Here is a 22,901-nt window from a genome sequence, read left to right on the forward strand (position 1 = left end):
TGAAAATATCCATGTCTGCATGAGCTGGAAAAGGTTGTTTAATGTTTCAGTTAAGTTTCATTTAGTCACTTCTGAAATGTAAAAGCTTTTTGTAAATAAAAAAACACTTGGAGGACATTATTGTCCTTTGACTTATGGTTAAGAGCACAAAATGGAGAGGGAGAATTCAAAATCATTCTGCCTTTTTTTTTTTTTTTTTTTTTTCAAGAACTGGAAAAGATGAAAAGGCTTGCATACAGGAGATAGCACTATCCATCCAACCTCCAGAGCTTCTGTCTACACATTTTTAGCAAATCTTCTAATAACTATTGAATTAATTTTACTTTCATAGGGTAGCTATTTTGCTCAATGTGAAATTTTCCTCAAGAACAGTAGAAGACGTGTGCCTTGTTTAAAACAAGCAAACAGAAAAAGGCTACCTCTGCTAAATTTGTAGTGCTTAATACAAGATCAGAGAAAAAACAGTTGCTACACAAAATCAATTAACATCTTTTCAAATGTTTTCCTAATATCATTCTAGAAATGAATCATTTAAACTGTAGCCTCAAAAATGAAAAATGGTGCCCAGAGCAGACATAATCATCAAGACTGAAATTATTGCTGAAAATTTAGGTAAATTATAATGTAACCTACGTACAGCAGTCAATCAAAATATTTTTATTTCCAAGCATTGCAATTGATATTTTAATAAATGTGTTAATATCAAATGAACAGGGTTTTCTTTGAAATATGTGTCTACAATATGTTATACAAATCCATCAAAATATAGTGGTTCATAAACTATGTAAGAAATTATAATCACATATCGGATTAAAAGCCCAAAATAGTTTATGCATTGTATTTTGTGACTTCATCCAGAGTAGCAGGCTGCACAGATATTCAGCTAATAAAGTTACAAGAATGAAAAATATGTGTTATAGTAAAATAATTTGTAACACCGTAACGACATACACTGTAACATGTAGAGGCATTAGTGGCTGTTCTAGGAAAAGTGTTTTTTCCTTCTTCTTTTTTTTTTTTTTTTTCAAATAATTAATTTAGATGTGCAATTCCGAAAGTTAATGATCCTTATGAGGTCCTTTGAGGCAGAATTAAACCTAAATCTTTCAAAAGGACATAGTTTCACTCAAACCTAGAGAAGCCAATTAGAGAAGAAAATGAATGAAACGGAAGTGCCAGCTTGGCTATGAAAGTGCCTTTCTTTCTGATCTCAGAAGAGATGAAGAGTTTCTGCAGGCGAAATGAAGACATTAAAATTAAGAAAGGTCAAAACCTGTTCTATTTGCTTTGTGTCAGAATTAGCTTTGACTCATGCTTTCAGAGTACATCACAAGATCAGCTGCACCAAAAAATACAAACCTTGGAGATGTAATTAATCTTCCTTCTAAGACGGGACACTTTCCTTCTTCTGAAATAGATTTTCAGCTGTGCTGAACCTAACAAACCTTATCTAGAGCCATGCGGACATTATTATGTATCCCATTTTGTTAACTGTATTTCTCTCAAATGCTACAGAGAAATGCAAAATGGAATGTTAATTCATCACTTTTCAATTCATTTAATTCCTAATGAGCTGAAAGCAATTACTGGAATGGAAATTGAAGTGCATATCTTTACTACATGCTAATAAACACAATGAACTTGTCATTTAACAATACCTCAGTTTATAGCTCTCCACTGCCTTGACCTTGTGGTATGAAAGGAAATTCCTTCTTTACTACCTTCACCACCTAAGATTTTTGGTCTAATGACTCTTTGCTCATTCTGGTCCAGGCTGCAGAAGGAAGAGGTCTGAATGAGAGTTAAAATGAGAAGACCACAGCATTTTCATCAGGAGCTCAACCATCCTGCAGCAGTCCAGTGTGTTTGTCAGAACTGGGATGCAAATTTTTAACAGATGGCAAAACCTTGTTTTCCTCTGCTTTTGATGATGCCAGCATAAAAATTGATAGGCCTTAATGCCTTTAGCAACTTTAAAAAACCACTATGCATAAATAACAAAGAACATGAAACTCCTTTTGCTGCATACTGTTAAAACTGGAGCATTTTAACACCATTTTTTCCTCAGCAATAAACAAAAAAGCTCAACCCCACCGCTGGAGAGGCTTTCAAGCAGCTGCACACATTTCAAACCCTGTCCTACTTAGTGGTCTGCTTGACCTCTCGAGTATAGTCCTAAATATTAAAAAACACAGGTCAGTAAAATACCCCGGTATTCTTTCCAACATTTTGGCCAGGAAAACAACATTTATGTCAAACCTCTCCTAACATAACTGTAGTAATGGGAGTTCTAGATCTATCCGGACGTTTTCCAAATATAGCATTCCTGCTTCTTACCCTACATTTTTTCTTAGAATTCCTTCACGTGTAACATGCACTTTCCTGAAATCTTTCTTGGGATGGACTCCCACTGTTATCTGTTACTGTGCCATCTGAGCAATTTGAAGGAACCAGAGGAATTGTACAAATTGGGGGATTTTAGTATCAGATCTCACATTTGGTGCCTGTCTGCGTGCAATATTTTGACTGAAATTTTGGATTATTCACTCCTTGTGCCAAGATCCTTTCGCAACAGTCAAATCAAATCTCTCTCCTAGCATAGTTTTAAAATTTTAAATGAAGTCAGTTTTCACTGATGGAATTTCATTTGCTCACTTTTATACTTTAAAAATATATGTACACACTGATAGAGAACCAAGATTTTTAGGCAACATCTAAAGGCACTTCAAGCAGGCATAAGCCTGTAGTGCTGCTGAAAGAAACAGTTCTGCTGTCTTGTCACCCTCAACTGTTTTTTCCGGACTTTGGACCATCTCTTTGTTGCTGAGGTAAATGTGAGGCTTAGTAGTGAAACCAACAGGGAACTGGCCTATATTAAAGCTAGCTAGAAAAAAGAAGAAAAAAAAAAAGTCACCAGCCCAGGTCGTCCAGTCTGTTACTGAAGATAAGGCAGAAGCCTGTCTTCGTTTAAGCTAAGTGTGAATTTTATTTGCCTTGTATTCCACCTCTGACACTGTTCCCCTTTTGGGGAATAAGAAAGTTGCTAACATCAAATGCAGACCTTCAAATGCAGAAGGATTGGTTCTGTGGTTCCTCATAACAATCCCGTTCCTTTCCCAGTGGCCTGGTATGAATGAGTCTTTGAAGAGGAACATGCAGGTGAACGATGGGACAGGGTGTAATGAGCTGTCTGTGAGGAGCGGCTGAGGGAACTGGGGTTGTTTAGTCTGGAGAAGAGGAGGCTCAGGGGAGACCTCATTGCTCTCTACAACTGCCTGAAAGGAAGGTGTGGGGAGCTGGGGGTCGGCCTCTTCTCGTAGGTAACTAGCGATAGGACCAGAGGGAACGGCCTCAGGTTGCGCCAGGGGAGGTTCAGGCTGGAAATGAGGAGACATTTCTTCTCAGAAAGAGCAGTCAGGCGCTGGGACGAGTTGCCCAGGGAGGTGGTGGAGTCACCGTCCCGGGGGGCGTTTAAGGACAGGCTGGACGTGGTGCTTAGGGACAGGGTTTGGGACCCGACAGGTGCGGCGTTACGGGGCGGTGCGGGAAGCGCAGAGCCTCACAGCCCACGGCTGCCGGCCGGGAGCCGCCACCTCACACACTGAGGCACCGCCAAGAGGGGACGGGACCAGGGCGACCCGACCTTGTGGGGGGGGGATGGGGGGGGGCGCCACTCCGGGTTCCCCCCTCGGCGCCCCCCCGCCGCCTCCCGCCCAACGGCCGCCCAACGGTTGGGCGGGAAACCGAGCCCCGCCCCTCGTGGGCGTGGCCTCGCCCCACCGAGGGGACGCGGCACCGCCCCGGGCGGTGCCGTGATGTCATAAGTGACGCAGCGCACCCGGAAGCAGGCCGGAGCGCCTACAGTACAGTACAGTGGCTGAGGAGGCGGCCCCAGCCCCCCCCCCCCCCCCCCCCGGCGTCCTCGGTAGCTCGGGCCGCCGCCGCCCGCCGCCCTCCCGCCGCGTTCCTTCCCCCCCCGCCCCCCAACCCTTTTTGACCCTTCCCGGCCCCCGTGGGCGGGGTGGGCGCCGGCCGCAGCCATGTCGCTGCTGCAGTCCGCCCTGGACTTCCTGGCGGGGCCCGGCTCCCTGGGGGCCGCCAGCCGCGACCAGAACGATTTCGTGGGGCAGACGGTGGAGATGGGCGACATGAGGCTGCGCGTCCGGAGGGTCATCGCCGAGGGTACGGCTGGGGCGGGCACGGGGCCGGGGGGGGCGGTTTCAGGGTGGGAATGAGGAGACATTTCTTGTCAGGAAGAGCAGTCAGGCGCTGGGACGGGTTGCCCGGGGAGGTGGTGGAGTCACCGTCCCTGGGGGTGTTCAAGGAAAGGCTGGACGTGGTGCTTAGGGACATGGGTCAGTGGGTGACGGTGGTGGTAGGGGGGTGGTTGGGCCAGGTGATCTTGGAGGTCTCTTCCAACCTGAATGATTCTATGCTCGTTTGTTCCTGCGCAGCTTTTTAAAATCTCATAGTCGCCAGGGCGAAATAAACTTTGATTCTTTAAAGATTAGCTCCTGCCAGGTGAATGCTAAACAAACTGTCTGTTACTGCTGATGCCGTGACATTCCAGTCTGGACTAATCATAACAGTTTCCAGAGAAAGTAGAGGATGGGCAGGCAGCTAAGTGCTGTTGGGAGAAGTACCTGCCGTTTAGTTCTTGGTTGTAAAGCGAGCATTTCGTACTTCACTTTGGCAGCAGCTTACTGTTCACCAGGATCTAAACACAGGTCTTCTAAAGTGTCAGGGGAAAGATGCCAGTTAGATGACTTAGAGCAAATAGGGATGTGCTTGAAGTCTAGTGTTCTCAAGCAGTTATTTGCCACTGGAGTTTGGAGTGTTCCTTGTTTGTCTCAGTGGTGTGGTGTTCCTTCTTGTTTTCCCTTTCACTGATTGAAATAGGTTCCAACAGCTTGCTTATGCTAGGGAGTGAGACTAGCCAACATAGCTGACCTTAAACAACCGTTAGGTATGTTCAATGTTTGCCTGATTGCAGTTTGCAATAGTGAACCTGTGCTGATACCTGAACATCTTGGTACCATTTCTAGAACAGACGTTTGAAGAGACCTGCGTAATTAGTCACTATCTTAAAGAAGAAATAAAAAGGGGGGAAAAAAAACCCACCCCACAAAAAAGCCACAAGGTTTTCATTATGAAATGTAATTCATTCAGTTGAGCTTGGAGCCATTGGGTGTCCAAAAAGTTCCTGCCACTTCTGCGGTCTTGAGACTTGAAACAGGAATGTCTCTGTCTTAAACTCACCACTTGATTTGTTGCTGATACAGTTTTTCCTCCAGCTCTGAACCTGTGCTTGACACTTTCTTGCAAATGCTTGCGTAAGTGTTCTTAAGAGCAATCTTCTCAATGCTTAACAAATCGAAAATCTGTTCGTTTCAAGCGAGTTCTTTCCTGCCAGGTTCCCTGCTAGAATTCAAGGACTGCTTTCTGAATTTAGATTTCAAATCCGTGGTGAGATGCATGTGAACTGCCAATGCGGAGAAGTAGCCTTTTCTATAAGATCGTATGGTCTCCTTTGTTTTCATTTGATGTGAATGGAGTCTATGGGTTGTAAAGTATCATGTGGCAGGCAGGGTAAGTTTGGTGGTTCTCGCACCCTGCAGCTCTTTCCAGATCAGCGTTGTGCTGCCTGTCTGTGTTGGTGCAAATACGTGTGTGCCTGTGTTTTGAACTGGGATGCTAGCTACACAGTTTGTGTAGCTCTGTTTCCCTGACTCATTTTGCAGAAATACCACCCTAGGAGCAGGACTGGGCTAACTGAAAATGTGGTGTGCTGTGGCAGGGCTGTGAGAACAAGTGTGGGGAGGACAGGCAGGCGAAGATCCCTTGCACTGATAAGACCTCTGAACAGAGGATGAGCAGATGCATGAACAGATTAAGTGTTTCAGAGGATGGACTGAGTGCTTCTGGAGTAGTCTGCTCTGTCTTCTACTTTGACATTTCAATTGCTCGCTGCAGCTAAGAAATTTCAGAGGAAATGGTTCAGTGCCTTTACATTTAATCCCTGCTTGCCTTTCATGTGATGCTGGCTTCAGCAGTTGTCATGGTTCTTCAGGGTCTTCCAGTTAGGTGCTCGTGCTGCTGCAAAATTCTCCTTACACTAGGTTACACGCCTAGTTGGTAAAGGTGAGTAAAGGCAACTTTGTGCTCTCTTGTATGCACGTAAGTCACTTACCAGGCAAGCATTTTGTACTTGTCCCCATTACCGTGTGGGCATCCCCCTGTACCAGGGAGTCTGCACACATGCAGTCTAGCTACACGAGACAGAGAACTCTGTGGATAGCGTTAGGTGATGGTGGCTTAGACTGCAATCTGTCAGATCCCTTGCTGTTCACGTGAACAGCATGTACGATTTTCTATGCTGACTTTTGCTTCTTCGTTTGGTGTTTTGGGGTGTCCTCCCCCGTTGTTCAGGATCCTTGTGTCAGCCCATACCGGATAGCTGAGGGATGGAGACTGCTGAGCTGATGATTTGGCTATTAATACGCTGGCACGTTCAACCTTCCAAGAGAGTTGGAGGGAGCAGGTGACCAGAGCAGGCTGAGCAGTAGTCTTTAGAAAGTAATTTCTTAATTCTTGCTCCTGAGAGATGGCAGTCTTTAAATGTTATGTTCTTCCATGAATGTTTCTAGTGAGTCTGTTTTGTAAAAGCAGTTAGCAGTGGTGTTTTAATTGGTGTGAACAGAGTCTGTTGATTAGCATCATGAAGTATCGTAGGGTAGCAGAAACAGAGTCGTTCATAAATTATTTCGTATCTCTCACTGACAAAGTGAAAATACAGTAAGTATAGAGAACTTGAGGGTGTCTCATAATAGCAAACAGAAACTGATCTATAAAACAAAACCTGATACCTTTCAATCTCTTGTAAGGTTGGAAAAAAAAAACAACTTATCCTGCAAGTGTTATGTTAAGTGTTTGATTAAATCAGGTAACATTTTTAATGGTTTTCATAGCACGTTAAAAATCGGTTGACAAGTTCACCAGTAGTTCCTACTGCCACTCAGCAGATAATGTAATTTTCCTACAAATACTTCATGGCTGGTGAGATGTTAATTTGCTTCTTGAGAACTGCTCTTGAGTTTTACAGGTTAAATAGGGCACTGTTGTTGATAATTTCATATTTACTGTTTCAGCTTTGTTAAATTTTCTGGAACAGAGATCGCAATAATGGAAAATTAATCTTTAAGTTTTGAGGATTCTTCTGGTAAGATAAGTGAGATAAACCAGACAGAAAATAGGCCTCTATTAGTGTTTTCAATGACTTATTTTAAAATGCTTTGTATTTGAGTTACTGTTGGTTTTTTTTTTGAAATCTGTGCTAGAGATGATTGCATCAAGAAAATCATTTTATGCCATAATTACTATTTAAATATACTTTTTGCCTTTGTCAACAGGTGATTCAACTGTGGATTGATTAACCCTCATGGTTTTCTCTTTACTCTTAAGAGGGTAATTGCTGTTCTATGAAGTATAGATTAAGTTGTTGATTTCTATATGAACTGGGGCAGTGGTATCTTGGTTCAAACTTAAAGGTTTTACACAAAGCAACTCAGGGTCTTGTCACTGGGAGGAGCTGGTGGCATGGAATTAGCAACACTTGTTCTTCAAAGTATATTGAGAAATAAGCAACCTGCCTGTGTAGGCTAATTGCAATGTGTTTGAAAACTTGTGTTGTGGAGTTAGCCAGGTACTCTTTGGTCTGACAGATGAGGAGCAAAAGCTAAGAATAAATGATGGAATTGGGGTTTCAGTGCCTATGAAGTTCTCTTGCCTAAGAACTGGGGATTTTATATCCACTAATGAACAGTCAGTGAAGATGGAGATTTCACTGTTCAGGCTGAGGGGTGCCTGGCTCCTCTTCGTGAAATGCACAGACTCTGTAGTACTGATCCATGTATGGGATAGCTGAGAGAACCTGCAGAAAACTGCTTTTCACGCTGTACAGAGGTACTAGACAAAGAAACAGAACTTCTCCAACACTTTAGATAAATTACAAGTTTATAACACACTAAGACTAAATGTCTGTTTAGCCTTATTTTTCTTCCAGATGCTGTGATGAGAAGGCAAAGACGTTAAGTTTTACTAATACTTGTCCCTCAGATTAGAAACTCTTTAAGAGAAGATGTGCAATTTTTTTTTCCTCCAGTGGAGGTCAGGAATGTGACTTCCTGCACGCTCAAGTCTTTGAGGCTTTTTGATATGGGTTAGTATTAATACTAGTCTTTATTCTTTTTCACACAGAATTTTCCTCTCAATGCTGTGGCATTTTGTAAATAAGATTTTCCCTGTGATATGCTTGTCCAACTGTGCTGTTGCTGGAATGAAGTTTCACGTCATGGTGGTAGATTTCCCATGTGCTGGAAAAAGCCAAGGAAAATCATGATTGAGTTGTATGGAAGGAAATTCCCTGAAATATTGCATTTGTGTTTTTTAAATTTTATCTGGATTTAAGGGAAAAATACTTCTGTTTCCTCGTTGTACACTTAACTTTAAAATGTTTTTGTTGCTTGTTTTACATGAGAGAGTGAACAACTGAGAATAAACATATGCAGTTCTGTGAGGAGGAGGGAACGAGCAAGTTCTGTAGCGTGCGTTTAGCAACCATTTATGTCTACTGATTTATTAAGCTTTCTTTGAGCAACAAGCATGGGCAGAAGAATAAGACCATGGAACAGAACCGTGGTGACACAAGTTCTGCATCACTGAGACTTTGATCTGAGTTTAAAAAAATCACTATGAAGAAAGAACCATTCCTTAATGAAAAAAGTAGTAGTACAGACTAGAGGCCTTAATTTCTTCTGAGTTCAACGAGCTGTCAAGAGCTGAAGTCATGTATGTGACTTGTTCAAAGCAGTATTGTGACAAAATAGAACTTGTATCTTTTGTTAAAGCATTGTGAAAAAATCTGCTTTGATCTTTGAGTTTATGCAATTAATATTTTGAAAGTAAACAGGCAGAATTATACTTCACCAAGTTTATAGGTATGGTTTTATGGTCTCTGCAACTCCTGGATTCACAGTATGGTGAATCATAGAATGTCTCAGGTTGTAAGGGACATTAAAGATCCCACAGTTCCAACCCCCCTGCCATAGGCAGGGATGCCACCCGCTGGATCAGGTTGCTCAGGGCCTCATCTAACCTGGCCTTGAGCACCTCCAGGGATGGGGCATCCACAGCTTCTCTGGGCAGCCTGTGCCAGTGCCTCACCGCCCTGTGAGTGAAGAGGGGTGGTGGTGTAATTAAATGCTGGACAGGTATAATTCATAAACCTCTGGCCAGCAGAGTCACAATGAACACTTAGTCTGTTTTAGGGGGATATAGTTAGTTTGATTTGCTGGCAGGTGGATGGATTTACTATGAAGGGAGGAGAGCTCACATCATGTCAAAGGGAAGTTGCAACAGCCGTGAACTAAAGGACGAACTGACAGTTTTACAAACCGTGTGAGGCAGACTTCTCAGAAGCAGGAAACGAAGTCAGACTTGCTAAGGAAGAGCTAAAGCACCCTCACCTAGTAGCTTTCTGGTTCATGCTCCCTTTACTGCAGGTGTAGAGAGGATTTCCTAGCATGAAGCAGAGCAATACTGTTTGTTGTTCAAAGCTTCTGTTTCTTAGGTATAACAGTTCATACTTGCAGGGGAGCAATGAATGTTTCAAAGTGTTCTACTTCTCCAGTTCTCAAGGCTCTGGGGAAAAACTCCAGATCCTTCATCTCTGGGGTTGTTTCTTCATGTTATTAGGACTTCGCAGTTAACACAAATTTATGACTGGACTTGAAGGAAAAATGCTTATCAATGCTTGGCAACAATAACACAGTATCTCTTCCTTTTTGATCAAGGGTATTGCTTGTACTCCTTCAGAAAAGCATCTGCCCACTTTAAGGTAGGATGCAATGTAGCATGTAGTCCATGCTGCAATTAGGGTGTTTCAATTGAGCTATAATCAAAATATGAGCAACCCAAAACAGAGGTAGAAAGAAATTTGGTCAGTATTTGGGAGGGGAGCGGACAAGTCATACCAAGTAATTAAAAACAGGAAGTTATTCGCGTCATCTCTTTCTCATGACTAGTTAAGCGTGTAAAGAAACAAGGCATTACAGCAGCACGCAGTTTTATGCTGTGGTTGATATCCCTTCAGATTTCATGCTGCCCTAGCCACCAAGTAGCGGAGCAGTCATTTCACTGAAATGGTTTCTCTGAAGATCAGTGAGGGTAGGAAAAACAAAAACCCGATCAAAAAGAACAGTTTTATATCCACGTAGGTTTGTAGTGCAGTGAACTTAATTGATATTATGAGGTGCCAAGGTTTAACGTGGAGGAGAAGGCAGATCTCTTTGTTGGAAATGAAAGGGTCTTCTCAGCTCTATAAGAGGATGATGGAAAAACTGGCAGCAGCATTGCACTTGGGCTGTGGTGGTGTAAGGATGGGTACGGAGTGCTAACTACTAACACAAGTGAGGTAAGGCTAGTTCCCAATGCAAAGCAAGTCAAAAGGTGGTGATAATGTGGACTGGGGAGGTGAGGCTGGTAAGCTTTGTGCTCTGGTCCTCGTGCATGGAGCAGGCTGGTTCCAGAACTGGCTGTTGTACTTGGCTACTCTGTTTTCACAAGTTGGCATAGTGCTTTGGGTAGTGTACCTCTTACAACTAAGTTTGTGCCTACAGAAGGTGAAGAAAACCAGTTTTGTTCTGTCATGGTTTCTGTGACAAAATGATCTGAGAACTTTTGGAAGTTTTGGCTGCATTCTAGAAATGGGACTATGAAATGCTTCAAGACCGTAAATTTTGTTCCTTGGGGCAAGAGTTTGGGTGTGTGTGTGTGTGTATATATATATATATATATACACACATACACACAGGTAACCTGTATAGAGGAATCCTAAAATTATTTTGCTGATATGAAAAGGCTCAGAAAACTGGCTTAAAAAAGATATCTACATATACTTGCAGGAGTGGAAATGATGAGTGAAACCACCCAAAATAAAACTACTTTCTGCACCCCTAGGAAAGAAACTGAAGTAGTCTTTCTATTCTTAACTTTCATTTCCTCGTTTGCATCAGTTGGTCTGCAGTGGAGGTGTTTGCTTATACAGGTATGTTAGTGTAGGGACATGGTCCTTGAGTAAGATGACAGACAGTGAAAACCTTGGTGTGGATATAGTTAAATAGGTTGTGTTGTTTGCCCCATGAAGATCAGTGGTGAATGTTCTCCCTGTCCTTGTCTCAACCCTTGAGCCCTTCCCACCCTATTTTCTCCCCCTTTTTTTTGAGCAGGGGGAATGAGGGAGCAGTTGTGGTGGAGTTCAGCTGCTCAGCAGGGTAAAACCACCACAGTCCTTTTCGGTGCTCAAAAAGGCTCTAAATGTGCGGCTCCAGGAGCTTGAGATAAGGATGATAATTGAGAGAAGTAACGGGCAAAACATGGACTGGATGTTGTTTATTAATGTAATAGTTGAGAAGAACTTAAGTAATAATTGTGAAGAATGTGTTGCAGTACTGTGGTGAAAGGACGAGGGGTGGAGTGTTTGTAAATTGTCCACTTTGTCGGTGTTGTGACGGTGTTACGTTTGTTTTGGTGTGCGGATTTCTTTTTGTTGTATGTGAACTTCATGAAGATTGATTGTGAAGTAAGAGTGTGTTGTGATCACTCTTAAATATGCTTTTCATAGAGGCAAGGGGTGGAATTTATTTGTTTTTTGTGGCAAGGGTTTGGTAGCGGGGGGTGCAGGGGCAGCCTCTGTGAGCAGAGCCCAGCAGCTGCCCCATGTCAGAGCAGAGCCGGCTCCAAAGGGACCTGCTGCTGGCCAGAGCTGAGCCAGGGAGCGACGCTGGGTAGCCCCCTGGGAGAACAGACTGAAGGAAGGGGAAAAAATACTGCTGTACTACAGCAGCTGGGAGAGAGGGCTGTGAAAGCGTGAGAGAAGCAGCCCTGCAGCCCCCAGATGAGTGTGTTAGCATTCATGAAGACACATAATCCACAAAGTGATTATATGAAGGTGCTTTACTAGGGGCCGGAAGTTAGGGGCATGCCTGCCCAAATCTAACTTTGTCCAATTTGTTCACTCAGTTCACTTTTATCTCCTAGAATATTACATATGCATTAAGTTTTACAACACATCTATGCATATTTATTTCCTAGCTCCGCCTAGCCCCGCTTCTTATGCTAATTATCTTATCAGTCCTTCTGCGCTTGCGTATCAGTCTCTGGTGGTCATCCAGGTGGTCGTCGGGATGAAGTAAGATGTCTTAATCAGAGTTGAACTTTTTACCTTTTCTTCTTGCGCATGCTCTCTGAGCCCTTGGTCTCAGTCCAAACCGTAAGGTTGGTTTGGTCCAGTTCCCAGGGTCTGAGAGGCCCCAGTTATCTAGATGTCTTGCAAGTTCGGCATTCGTTTAGTCCTCCTCCTTACTCCTCATCATGAATTGGTGCATTTTCTCATGCTATCTTTGCACATATATTTTGTATCTTCCAAGCACAGCCCAGGCACAGTACATCGCAAATGTAACACATTAAGCAATATTCATTGGATAAACGTATATTTCATCTTCTATTACCAACTAGTGCAGCAGGAGGGCAGGAGGTGCTCCAGGCAGGCAGCAGCAGTTCCCCTGCGGCCTGTGCAGGGAGAGGCCCCTGGTGGAGCAGGCTGTCCCCCTGCAGCCCACGGGTCCCACACGGAGCAGATCTCCACGCTGCAGCCCCCCCGTGGAAGAGCCCCCGCTGGAGCAGGTGGATGTGGCCTGGAGGAGGCTGCGGCCCATGGAGAGCCCCCGCAGCAGCAGGCCCCGGGCCGGAGCTGCAGCCCGTGGAGAGGAGCCCCCGCAGCAGGAGCAGGGGGTCTGGGGGGAGCTGCCGCCCACCCGTGGGGGACCCGTGCTGGAGCAGTTTGCTCCTGGGGGATGGATGGACCCCGCGGTACGGAGCCGTGTGGGAGCAGGTCTTGAGGAGCTGCTGCCTGTGGGCAGCCCCCGCAGGCTCAGTTCGGGCAGGACGGCATCCCGTGGGAGGGACCCCACAGGGAGCAGGGGCAGGGAGGGACCGAGAGGGAGCGGTGGAGACGAAGCGTCAGGGACTGACTGACCGCAGCCCCCATTCCCATGGGAGGAAGTGGAGGAGGTTGGATGGAGCGAAGGTGTTTTTTGGTTTGCTTTTACTTCTCATTGTTCTAGTCTGCTAGTGATAGGCAATAAATTATATTAACCTCCCCGTGCTGAGTCTGTTTTGCCCATGACAGTAGTTGTTGAGTGATCTCCCTATCCTTATCTCAACCTCTGAGCCCTTTGCATCGTATTTTCTTCCCCTTTCCTTTTGAGGAGGGAGAGAGAAAGCAGTTGTAGGAAAGTTCTGCTGCCCAGCAGGGCAGGGTAAAAGCACCACACCGATAAAGGTGCTTTTTTTATTTTTGCAAATTACGTTACTTACTGTGTTGGTCATGGCAAAGAAGTTTTGCCAGTGAAGCCTTTTCTATTCAGGGTATGTTTAAACTGCTAGAACAGGCTAGCTCTACAAGGAAGCTAGTATCAATTGTAAATAAAACTGCTTTTAATAACGAAGCAGTAGGACATGTTTTGTCTTTTTTGAAAATAATTGCTTTTATCAATAGTAGGTGGCTAGACCAAGTAAACAAGTAGCTTCACAACTTCTCACTGGACTTTTTGTTTCCCAGAAAATCTATAGAGTTAAAATTATGCAGTACTACTGCAGTAGTAGTGGATAGATAATATTGTATGGAACTGAACAGTGTTCAGGTGAAACTGAATGAAATGGCAGAGTGAGAGAATTAAAATTGGTGTTTGACAGGCATATAGCGGTAAAGGATCAGATTAAGCCCTGCAGCAGTGAAAGGTACTTCATTTATAAAATGGGTGCAATGAAGAGAATTTAGCCAAGCATAATACCAGCTGACTGGCTTTTGTTTGGGGTTCTGAAAAGTGCAATGTACTTAATGTATTTAGCATTGCTGTACTTGATTTTTTTGGTACAATCACTGAAATAAGCATTTCCTTTAAACTATTTGTATACCCTCAAGCTATCAATATTTTAATCAAGTTGCTTCTTTCAATTTACTGTTTGATGTAATTCTGATGTATTGTTTCTTTCACCTGTGCAAATCCTAAGGCATCATTTGATGCTTTTGGATGAAGCATAAGCTGTATTTTGGAGTGTGTCTGTGTAGATGAATGGACATAGGTGTTTGTGGCGGTATTAGCAAGGTGTGTGCTTGAAATACATTTGGACTTACCCCATTTCAGCACTCAGAGAACCCTTGCCAGTGTACCCAGTGCAGCTGAGCATGCAAAATAACTGTTCAGTCACCTGGGGTGCCGCTGTCACCATTTGGCACTTGAGTGCCATCCACAAAACTGTGTGGTAACTTTCTGTAGGAGAAATTTGTGCTATCAGAAGCCCCCAGCTTTGTAAACTAAAGCCTGTATTTTTCAATGTGCAGTTTGCAAGGCTTTTAGAATAAAACCAGGAAATATTTATCGAGACGCATGCAAAGACAGGATGTTCCCATGACAACGGTCGGTTCCACACCAAAACACTTTGAAGTTGAGCTAAAGTTTTGCCAAGAGACAATACATAGTTATAAACATCCTGGTTCCCTGTTAAGTGCATATTAGGATTTGGTTCTGAGGATTCATAAGGCTTTCCATACATAATCTCTTATGGGCTTACTGACATTGCACTCCTTGGCTTTATCCTTATTCTCAATAAGGCTATAGGCAAAGCTTGTGGCCATTGTATTTTGGCTTCCTGGCAGATTTTACTGATCTGTCCCTTTAGTGTTTGGTTCATCCTTTCTACCTGTCCACTAGATTGGGGTCTCCATGCAGTACGTAAATTCCAAGAAATTTCTAATAGCCAGCTTACGTCTTTAGCCACAGGTGCAACGAAGTGCGGTCCCCTGTCCGAGGATATTGCTAACGGTACCCCAAAGCTCGGAATGATTTCCTGCAATAACCATTCTACTGTCTCTTTAGCTTGATTGGTGCGACAGGGAAGGGCTTCTGGCCGTCCGGAAAAGGTGTCAGTTAATACCGATGAATACTGATACCCCCCTTTTCTTGGGAGGTCAAAAAAAATAATTTGCCGCTGTTTGGAGCTCGATTACTTTTATACCTGTCTAACAATGGTATACAAATTAGGCCTTATCCATTTTCTATTTAAAAACTCTTATACTACTTGAGCTCCCCAGCATGCTTTATTATGTTCTACAATTACCATTCCATTTAATATGGTATCACAATTCTCCCATCATTTATTTACGTTAAACCTGCAGGTAACATTTTCCATTTACATCTTAGAATCTTCTACTTCATTTTCTAAAGCTTTTGTTAATGCCTGATTTTCTGTTCTTGGTACTAGTGCCAAAATTCACATGCACGCAACGACTTTCTTCTGCAGGTCCAGCAGTACTTTCCCTGTGTGGAAAGCCTGTGGGGCCTGTGTAGAAGAGAGATGTGGAGGCAGTACCACTGCGGCACGGTGCCTGGTGTACATGGCCTACTGACTGCAATGGTGGGCTCTGAACCCTGGGTCATACCTCTTGCCGTGATCAGGGAACTGGTTGGGAATACCAGTCATGGGCTACGGCTTCCCAGCACCTGGCTTCAGTCCAGGGATAGCCCATGGATTACCTTGCTTGTTTCACTAGTGCTATGAAATCTGTAAGCAGTAGCCGTAGCTGATCAGCACTGTCAAGAGCTCTGGTTTTACTGCCTATGTTCTCATTCAGAAAGGAGCCAAAACCTTTTCAGGTAGTACTCCAAGATGGTGGCGTGCACTTCATTCTGTCTCCAGCTCCTGCCCCATCAGCATCCCAAATTCAGGTGTGTGATCGAGAGTTGCCAACCAGAACACTTGTACTGAGGGCATGTGGAAAGCACCGAACCTGCTTTTAGAAAAAGAATCAAAGTAAATGTCTAAACACAGAGCAGGCAGGGGCCTGTAGGGGAGGACTGAAGTACTCTAGCAGAGAGTGCTGTCTGTCCTCTTTGATACCATTGATACTTTGACTCTTCTGTAGTGCTGTAGTTACTCTATCTTGTTCTCCTTGCTACTGGGGTTTTGGTTTGTTGTTTCTGTATAAAATTATACTGTAAAAGAACTCAGTATCAGGGAGCCTGTCATTCATTCAGATCTTGCTGTTAATGCTTATGGCACAGTAAAAGGTTATGTTGGTGGTAACATTTGGGAGTTGTGGAGTTTCAAAAGTGAGAACATGTGATGGCTGATTGCCATGTGACACTTTCGAGGGTACTTCTTGAAAAGCCTTGAATCTCATTGAATTGCATGAGACACTAAGTGTTCGCTTCAGCCTCATGTTAATGTTCCTCACCCACAGAGAAAAGGTACAGGGCGCTAGTATAACTAGTGATTTGGATCATGCATCTTTTAAAAAGTGCCTTGTCAGCTTGTTTCTTGCCTGACGTTTTTATTCCTTATCCTGTTCTCTTAGACCTTTTGACCAGTGAAATTTTCTAGGTCACTGACATCTGTGCTTATTTTCCAAATTACTTCTAGAGAGGACATCACTATGTAGCTGAATGAGAACAGAATTTATACTAGTGGTGTAGAAAGGCAACTCAGCTCAACTTTGTCACTTACTGTGCTTGGCTGTTAGTCCACCAGGCATTTGCTGCAGTAGGTGGAGAGCAAATGTGCAACCATACTGTTGATGTAACCACAGGGAAGGTATTCATAGAAGAAATAAAAATAGTATAAGTTACGATTAAATTTCAGGTTAGTGACACCATCATACTTTGTGGTAGCGGAAATGTGTGCTTCAGTGCTTGAAAATGCTTTGGGCTTTTAATATGGACCCTAAAGTGTGGTAGTTATCCTAAACTTACAAAGAGATTTGTATTTAAAATTTTAAACTCCCTTGGTTAGTTTTTTTTTAATGGCAAGACTAATAGTAAAAACAAATAAATAAGCAAACTAGAATAGTTTAATTAAAATCATTCAGTATGTAGGCTGTAGCAAATGTTGGTTTTATATGTGCTTGCATTTCAAAAAAAAATCTGCATGTGCAGACTAACAAAACGCAGAACAGTTACAAAGCTGGTGGGGCAACAGACATGTGCAAAAGAAAGCAAGTACTGTCAAGAATATATCAGCTCTTGTATGTAGCTTACATATACTATTGGGACCAGAAAATACGTATACTTACATTCAGTAAAGCTTCTTTATTCTAACCAAGCTAATGCATGAATTTAAAGATTGGTTTATCTGAATGCTGAAAATTTAAACTGACTTAAAGTGTCTTTGTCTTGCAGGTGGTTTTGCTTTTGTCTATGAAGCTCAGGATCTTGGAAGTGGCAAAGAATATGCTTTAAAGGTAAAATGAATTTTTTTAACTACAGGTTTGCAATGTCCATCTTTCCCTAACACTTTAGCATGATAATTATTTCTTGATATACTCCATGGAACAAGGCATTTGGAGAAATCCAGAATGATACAGTGGTGTTTACACTGCACTATACCCATATTTAGAACTGTCATTAGTCTTAGGACCCTGCATTTTATGCTTAAATAACAAAAATAGGAGTTGCTGTATTAGGTACTAGTGCTGTGTGCCTTATTTTATTTTATTTGTGCCTGATGTAGAAGTTCATGACTCTGCCCCGAGGTTTTGTTGCATGGATATAAAGAACCTGGAACATTTTCATATTAAAATAAAAATGTTTAAAATATTCCATACTTTCACCCATTCAGCGGTGCACTTTTCAGAGATGCTCCTCTGGATTCTCATGTTCTGAAGGCTTAAAATAATAATTTGACAGCTAACAAACAAGTATTGTGGGGTGGACAATAAAATGAAATCATTTACTCTGTCATATGTTGCTGGAAAAAATCACGCTTGTCACTTGTGTTTCCTACAAAATGACTTCATTTTTGGAGTAGGGATGTTCTGTGGCTATATCAGAAAGCAGATCTCCTTCTTGGGGAGGAAGGGGAAAAGGGTAGTAGTACAAGAGTTGGGAGCAGTAAGGTGGCATTACACAACTGAAAATGACATGCTCTGTTTTTTTTTTCCATACCACATCCTACAAATAACAAAGCTTGTGACCATAAAGCATGCTTGAGTTGCATGCTTTGTTACTATAGTATGTGGTCATGACATTCAAAATGTCATGTAGAAGTAGCCTCATTTAAATATAGGTAAAAAAAAAAAGTGAACCATTACTGTACTTCTGCAGTTTTGTTGTTTTTCTGTAACTTTTAATAGTGGTATCTTCTCAAATATATTTTTTTTCCTGACAGAGGTTGTTGTCTAATGAGGAAGAAAAGAATAAAGCCATCATTCAGGAAGTTTGTTTCATGGTATCCTTTTCTGAATGTATTTAAATGTTTTGATGTAATTGCTTGGTGTGAAACATTTCTGAGAAATTGACTAGTCTACAGATTTGTCTCCTTTCATGCCTTATGCTGGTTAAGAGGACTGACATTTGAGGAAGATCTGAGTTCCTGGTTTGACATGATTCTGGCACTGACATTCCAACAAGCTCAGTTCCTCAAATTGCAGGAATTTAATGTGCAGAGATAATTTTAGTAGGTGGTGTAGACTTCGCCACGTACACTGTCTACCAAGTAATGAAATTCTTATTTGGGCATTCTTGTGGTCCTCTGACCACCATGAAGAGAGCTTTTGACCTTTAAGATGATATTTAAATCTTAGTGATACTTCCTCACATGCACTGGATTTACTGCCTTTTTGACTACTCAGAATCTTGCTTTTACTGTCAACATATCTTAATTTCTGCATCAGGTGCACCTGGCTTTAAAAAGTAATAGTGAATTTCGAGGAAGGAATTTCAGTAGAATCCATGGAGCAGAAACAAGGAGCAGAACCATCAGTGTGTTTGTGCTTTTCACTCCAATGATGTCAGGTGGTAGGGTATAATATAATCTGTCGTGTTTTATTTCTCAGTCCAGGTAATGTTCTCAGTCTTTGATACCCCAGCATCTCTAATACCCTTACTTTGTTTCAAGAGTCAGTGAATAGCTGTGGCATGCTGCTGGTTTTTGGCTACTATATTCAGTTGCATTTTGAGTTACCATGCAAAATCACTGATCTTAAGTTAAGCTACTGAGATGTTTTTTGTATGACTGCTGAAATGTTTGTCAAAAATGTAAAGTGGACACAGTTTGCTGAAAAAAATACACTTGCAAAGAGCTGAATACCATAACACTGCAATTTCTAGCTACTCTGACTGCATCTTGCCAGGAGTAAGTGATTATTCTTTGCATGTTTTTTTCACAGCTCACTTACTGAAGTATACTTACAATGCGAAAGAGGCTTAACTGTTGCTAACTTACTGAGATATAACTACATAATGAAACTACTCACAGTAGTTAGCAAAAGGCTCTGAAGAGGTGCACATGATAAAAAAAGCACTTTTGATTCATACTAAATTGGTGGATTTAACTTGCCCTTTTTGTTTTTACACCTTTGTTCTTAGGTTGTCTTTGCTTTTTTTTTCTTTTCAGACTTGGTGGATGCATCTTGTAAATCATTTGTGTTTGTCTCATGATTCTCAGTGTTTGGCTAGGGTGATGCACATCAGGAACAGCACAAATAGGTGTAATGCAATGTAAATCTCCACTAGAAGGAATTGAGATCACTTTTGTTTTTCTCCTATTCACATAGTTCAAAAACGATACCTTGAATTTTTGAACTGTAAGTGAAAAATGACAAGGGTTTTAGTATGAGTTATTACTCATAAGAAGGTAAGCTCCCCAGTTGTTTAGAACTTTTATTTACTTTGAACTTTATTGTGCTGACTTAAAATTAAAATTTAAATTTAAAATTTTAAAATTAAAATTTAACTTAGTGATATGGTTTAGTGGAGGACTTGTTAGTGTTAGGTCAGAGGTTGGACTAGATGATCTTGGAGGTCTCTTCCAACCTAGACGATTCTGTGAAAGTTAAACATTGTGGACTTAACACCTGCCTCTACAAAGCAAGTATTAATACAATAGCCTGTTCTTGATAAGCTGGCTAGAGAAGCAGCTGATTATTAAAACATGTCCCTGACACTTCTGTTAATGCTTTGTAGTCACTATCAAAAGAGAAGGAGTATCTAAGGCTGTTACAAAGTCCTTGGAGCCTTAATCACAAGGATGTTTTTACTTTTGCTATGTTACCTTCAGCTATGTTTTGCTGTGTTACCTTCAGCCTTGAAGTCTATTTTTGAAGTTGAGACAGGGATTTACTTGTTCTGCTGAGTATCTTAAGTGCAGCTGTAATGCCTTCTGTGATTTTGAGCTAACATTCAAAAGATGTCTGTGAACTGCTGTATACATTAATATTGATAAATTTGGCAGTATTCTTCCTTGAACACATTACCTCCAGAAAAAACTTTCAGGTCATCCCAACATTGTCCAGTTCTGCTCTGCTGCATCTATAGGAAAAGAAGAATCAGACACAGGACAGGGAGAGTTTCTTCTGCTTACGGAGTTGTGTAAAGGTAAACATTTCTTCTCTAAGCACCGGACATTGCTTCTGACAGCTGTTTTGCACAGGTTGCTTCACAGCTTAATTCTGAAAACCTCCTAAATATAGCATAGCTCATTAGAGCTAGAGTTCAGCTCCCTCTTTCATGAGAGTTCTGTTATGTTCTTTGAAATGGGTTGACCTCTTCTTAAATATGAGGTAATCACGAAGTTCTTTGTATTTGAGACTAGTCCAGAAAGGAACAGCAGGAATGTTTCCCAAGAGTGCCATTTTTTCCCTTGGACTGCAGTCTGTGTGGATTTGCCGTTTCTGGAATATCTATCTAATATAGCTCAAAACTGTAGACCTTCCTTGATGACCATCTATTCGTGACAAGCTTTCAGACTTGATGTTGTTCTGTGTGTGCTTATGTGAATTTATCTGGCTTTCTACAGGGCAGCTGGTGGAATTCTTAAAGAAGGTAGAACCCAAAGGACCCATCTCCTGTGATACAGTTTTGAAGATCTTTTATCAAACCTGCAGAGCTGTGCAGCACATGCATAAACAGAAGCCTCCTATAATCCACAGAGATTTAAAGGTCTGTTACAGTGTAAAGGCTGACTTACTCTTAAGGCTGTTGCTCAATTACAATGGACAGTCATGAGCATAGAGCTTGCATGTGTTGCCTTGCCAAGATTACTGGATGTTGATGAAGGTCATCACTGAAATACTTGCATCTTTTCGAGCAGCATCTTTTCCTTATATTTGTGCTGTTAATGTTTTTCTGTTAGCTAGTTCAGGTAGGTTACAAAAAGTCATATAACATCTTTTGCTGGTTAAGTCAGTCTGAAAGTTTTGTTTTTAATAAAATAACCAGAGTTATGACTTACAAATTGTAGTTTTGGCAAGGAGGTTTTCTCAGTACTGACAAACAGGCTTCTAGGTCATACCAAATAAGAGATTTTAAACAAGCTGGGATGCAACTTTTTTGGTGATACTTTCTAGAATAAGGTCTTGCAATCTTGGCAGAAATCTCTATGCACTGGCCACTAGAAAAGCTTGTAAAAAAGACTCATCTCTTCTCTCAAAAAGGGATGGAAAACTATTTACCAATAAATACATAGTGTCTTACATAGCCAGTTCCATACAAGGTCTTCAGTGTGTTGTAGCTGAGCCAATGCTGTAATTAGGTCTGCTTTTTTTCTTGTCAAGAGAAATTCCTGTCAGAGATAAAATAAGGAAAGAGGCAGAAACTTGGTTTCATTTTAGAGGCTGTAAAACAAGATGAAATGACAGTCGTGCTGCAATAGGCAGGGACCTTACTATAATCAAGTGTCAAATGGGGATCACTTAACTGTGCTACACTTCCTGGAAAGCAGGCCTGCAGTGTGGCATTAAAAAAAAAAAGTTAAAAGTTTTGAGTCTACCTTCAAATGAGATCTGAGATGGTAGTGTGGTTTTTGGGGAGAGGTGTAATAGGCTGCAGTCCAAAAAGATTGTCTAAACTATTTTGACTGAAAATAGTAGGATTCATGGAGTTTCTGCAGTATAGCTTAAAGATCAACTTCATATAGCGGTGGCTGTTTCTGTCTTCCTGTGGTTTCCTTCTCATGCTTTTCAGTGTAACACATTCTGAATCCCTTTGGACAAAGTTTGCACTTAAAATGTGTGTATACAGCACTGGAAGAACCCAGCTAGTTACTGAATTGTGAAAGTTCAAGCAGTTAGAGTGATTGGTAAACATTCAGTTCTTGTGTGATATTTTAATCGTCTAAATTTGATCTTTATAGGATTTGGCTTGCAGGACACAGCTGGCTTGCATAACACAGGTCGTGGAGCCTATTAGAGACAATCTGAATAATCAGCTGAAATGTTTTTAGTTATTAGCAACCTTCAGCAGAGTATGCAGCACAACATGTTCACCAAATCTTGATTTTTCTACAGTGTTACTGTAACCATTTTTAGTGTTCAAACTTGATTTGATATTGAATTATAGAACGTTTTTTGTTGGAAGGAACCTTAAAGATCACCCTGCTCTGGGGTATCTTCATTTCCAGCTATAGTCAGGGATGCCACCCACTAGATCAGGTTGCCCAGGGCCCCATCCAACCTAGCCTTGAACACCCCCAGGGATGAGGCATCCGCACCTTCTCTGGGCAACCTGTTCTGCTGCTTCACTGTGGGAGAAGAATTCGCAGGGAGCTTCGTGCTGTTTTGTGGGAAAGGAATTCGCAGGTGGCTTCGCGCTGTTCCACACATCCCTGAGTTAGAGATAATGAGGAGAACAGCAGTAGAACCAAAAACTTGAGCAAGGTCGAGATAAAGTAAATTGGCTACAGTGTTAAAGATGAGCTTTGGGCAGTGGCCAATTGCTGGCTGGCTCGAGACGCGTGTCTGAGGGTCTGTAACCAACTGTAAGACGGATTCGGGCGTGTGGACAGCGCGT

At 42.1% G+C, this 22,901-nt stretch overlaps 1 protein-coding gene across 3 annotated transcripts in view; it reads left to right on the top strand.

Annotated features, from left to right (window-relative positions):
• Window positions 1–3,815: 3,815 nt before the first annotated feature.
• Window positions 3,816–22,901, top strand: part of GAK (cyclin G associated kinase) — a 77,147-nt gene continuing 58,061 nt past the window's right edge. The window contains exons 1-5 of one of the 3 annotated variants that reach the window (XM_035564196.2): window positions 3,816–4,182; window positions 17,295–17,356; window positions 18,283–18,342; window positions 20,375–20,489; window positions 20,911–21,053. In XM_035564196.2, the coding sequence (XP_035420089.1) occupies window positions 4,041–4,182; window positions 17,295–17,356; window positions 18,283–18,342; window positions 20,375–20,489; window positions 20,911–21,053 (522 nt within the window). In that variant the 5' untranslated portion in view covers window positions 3,816–4,040. The remainder of the gene's footprint in view (window positions 4,183–17,294; window positions 17,357–18,282; window positions 18,343–20,374; window positions 20,490–20,910; window positions 21,054–22,901) is intronic. The other 2 variants (XM_035564197.2, XM_035564198.2) reach the window with 2 other exon arrangements.

The sequence above is a fragment of the Cygnus atratus genome, chromosome Z, assembly GCF_013377495.2.
Source record: "Cygnus atratus isolate AKBS03 ecotype Queensland, Australia chromosome Z, CAtr_DNAZoo_HiC_assembly, whole genome shotgun sequence".
NCBI lineage: Eukaryota > Metazoa > Chordata > Aves > Anseriformes > Anatidae > Cygnus > Cygnus atratus.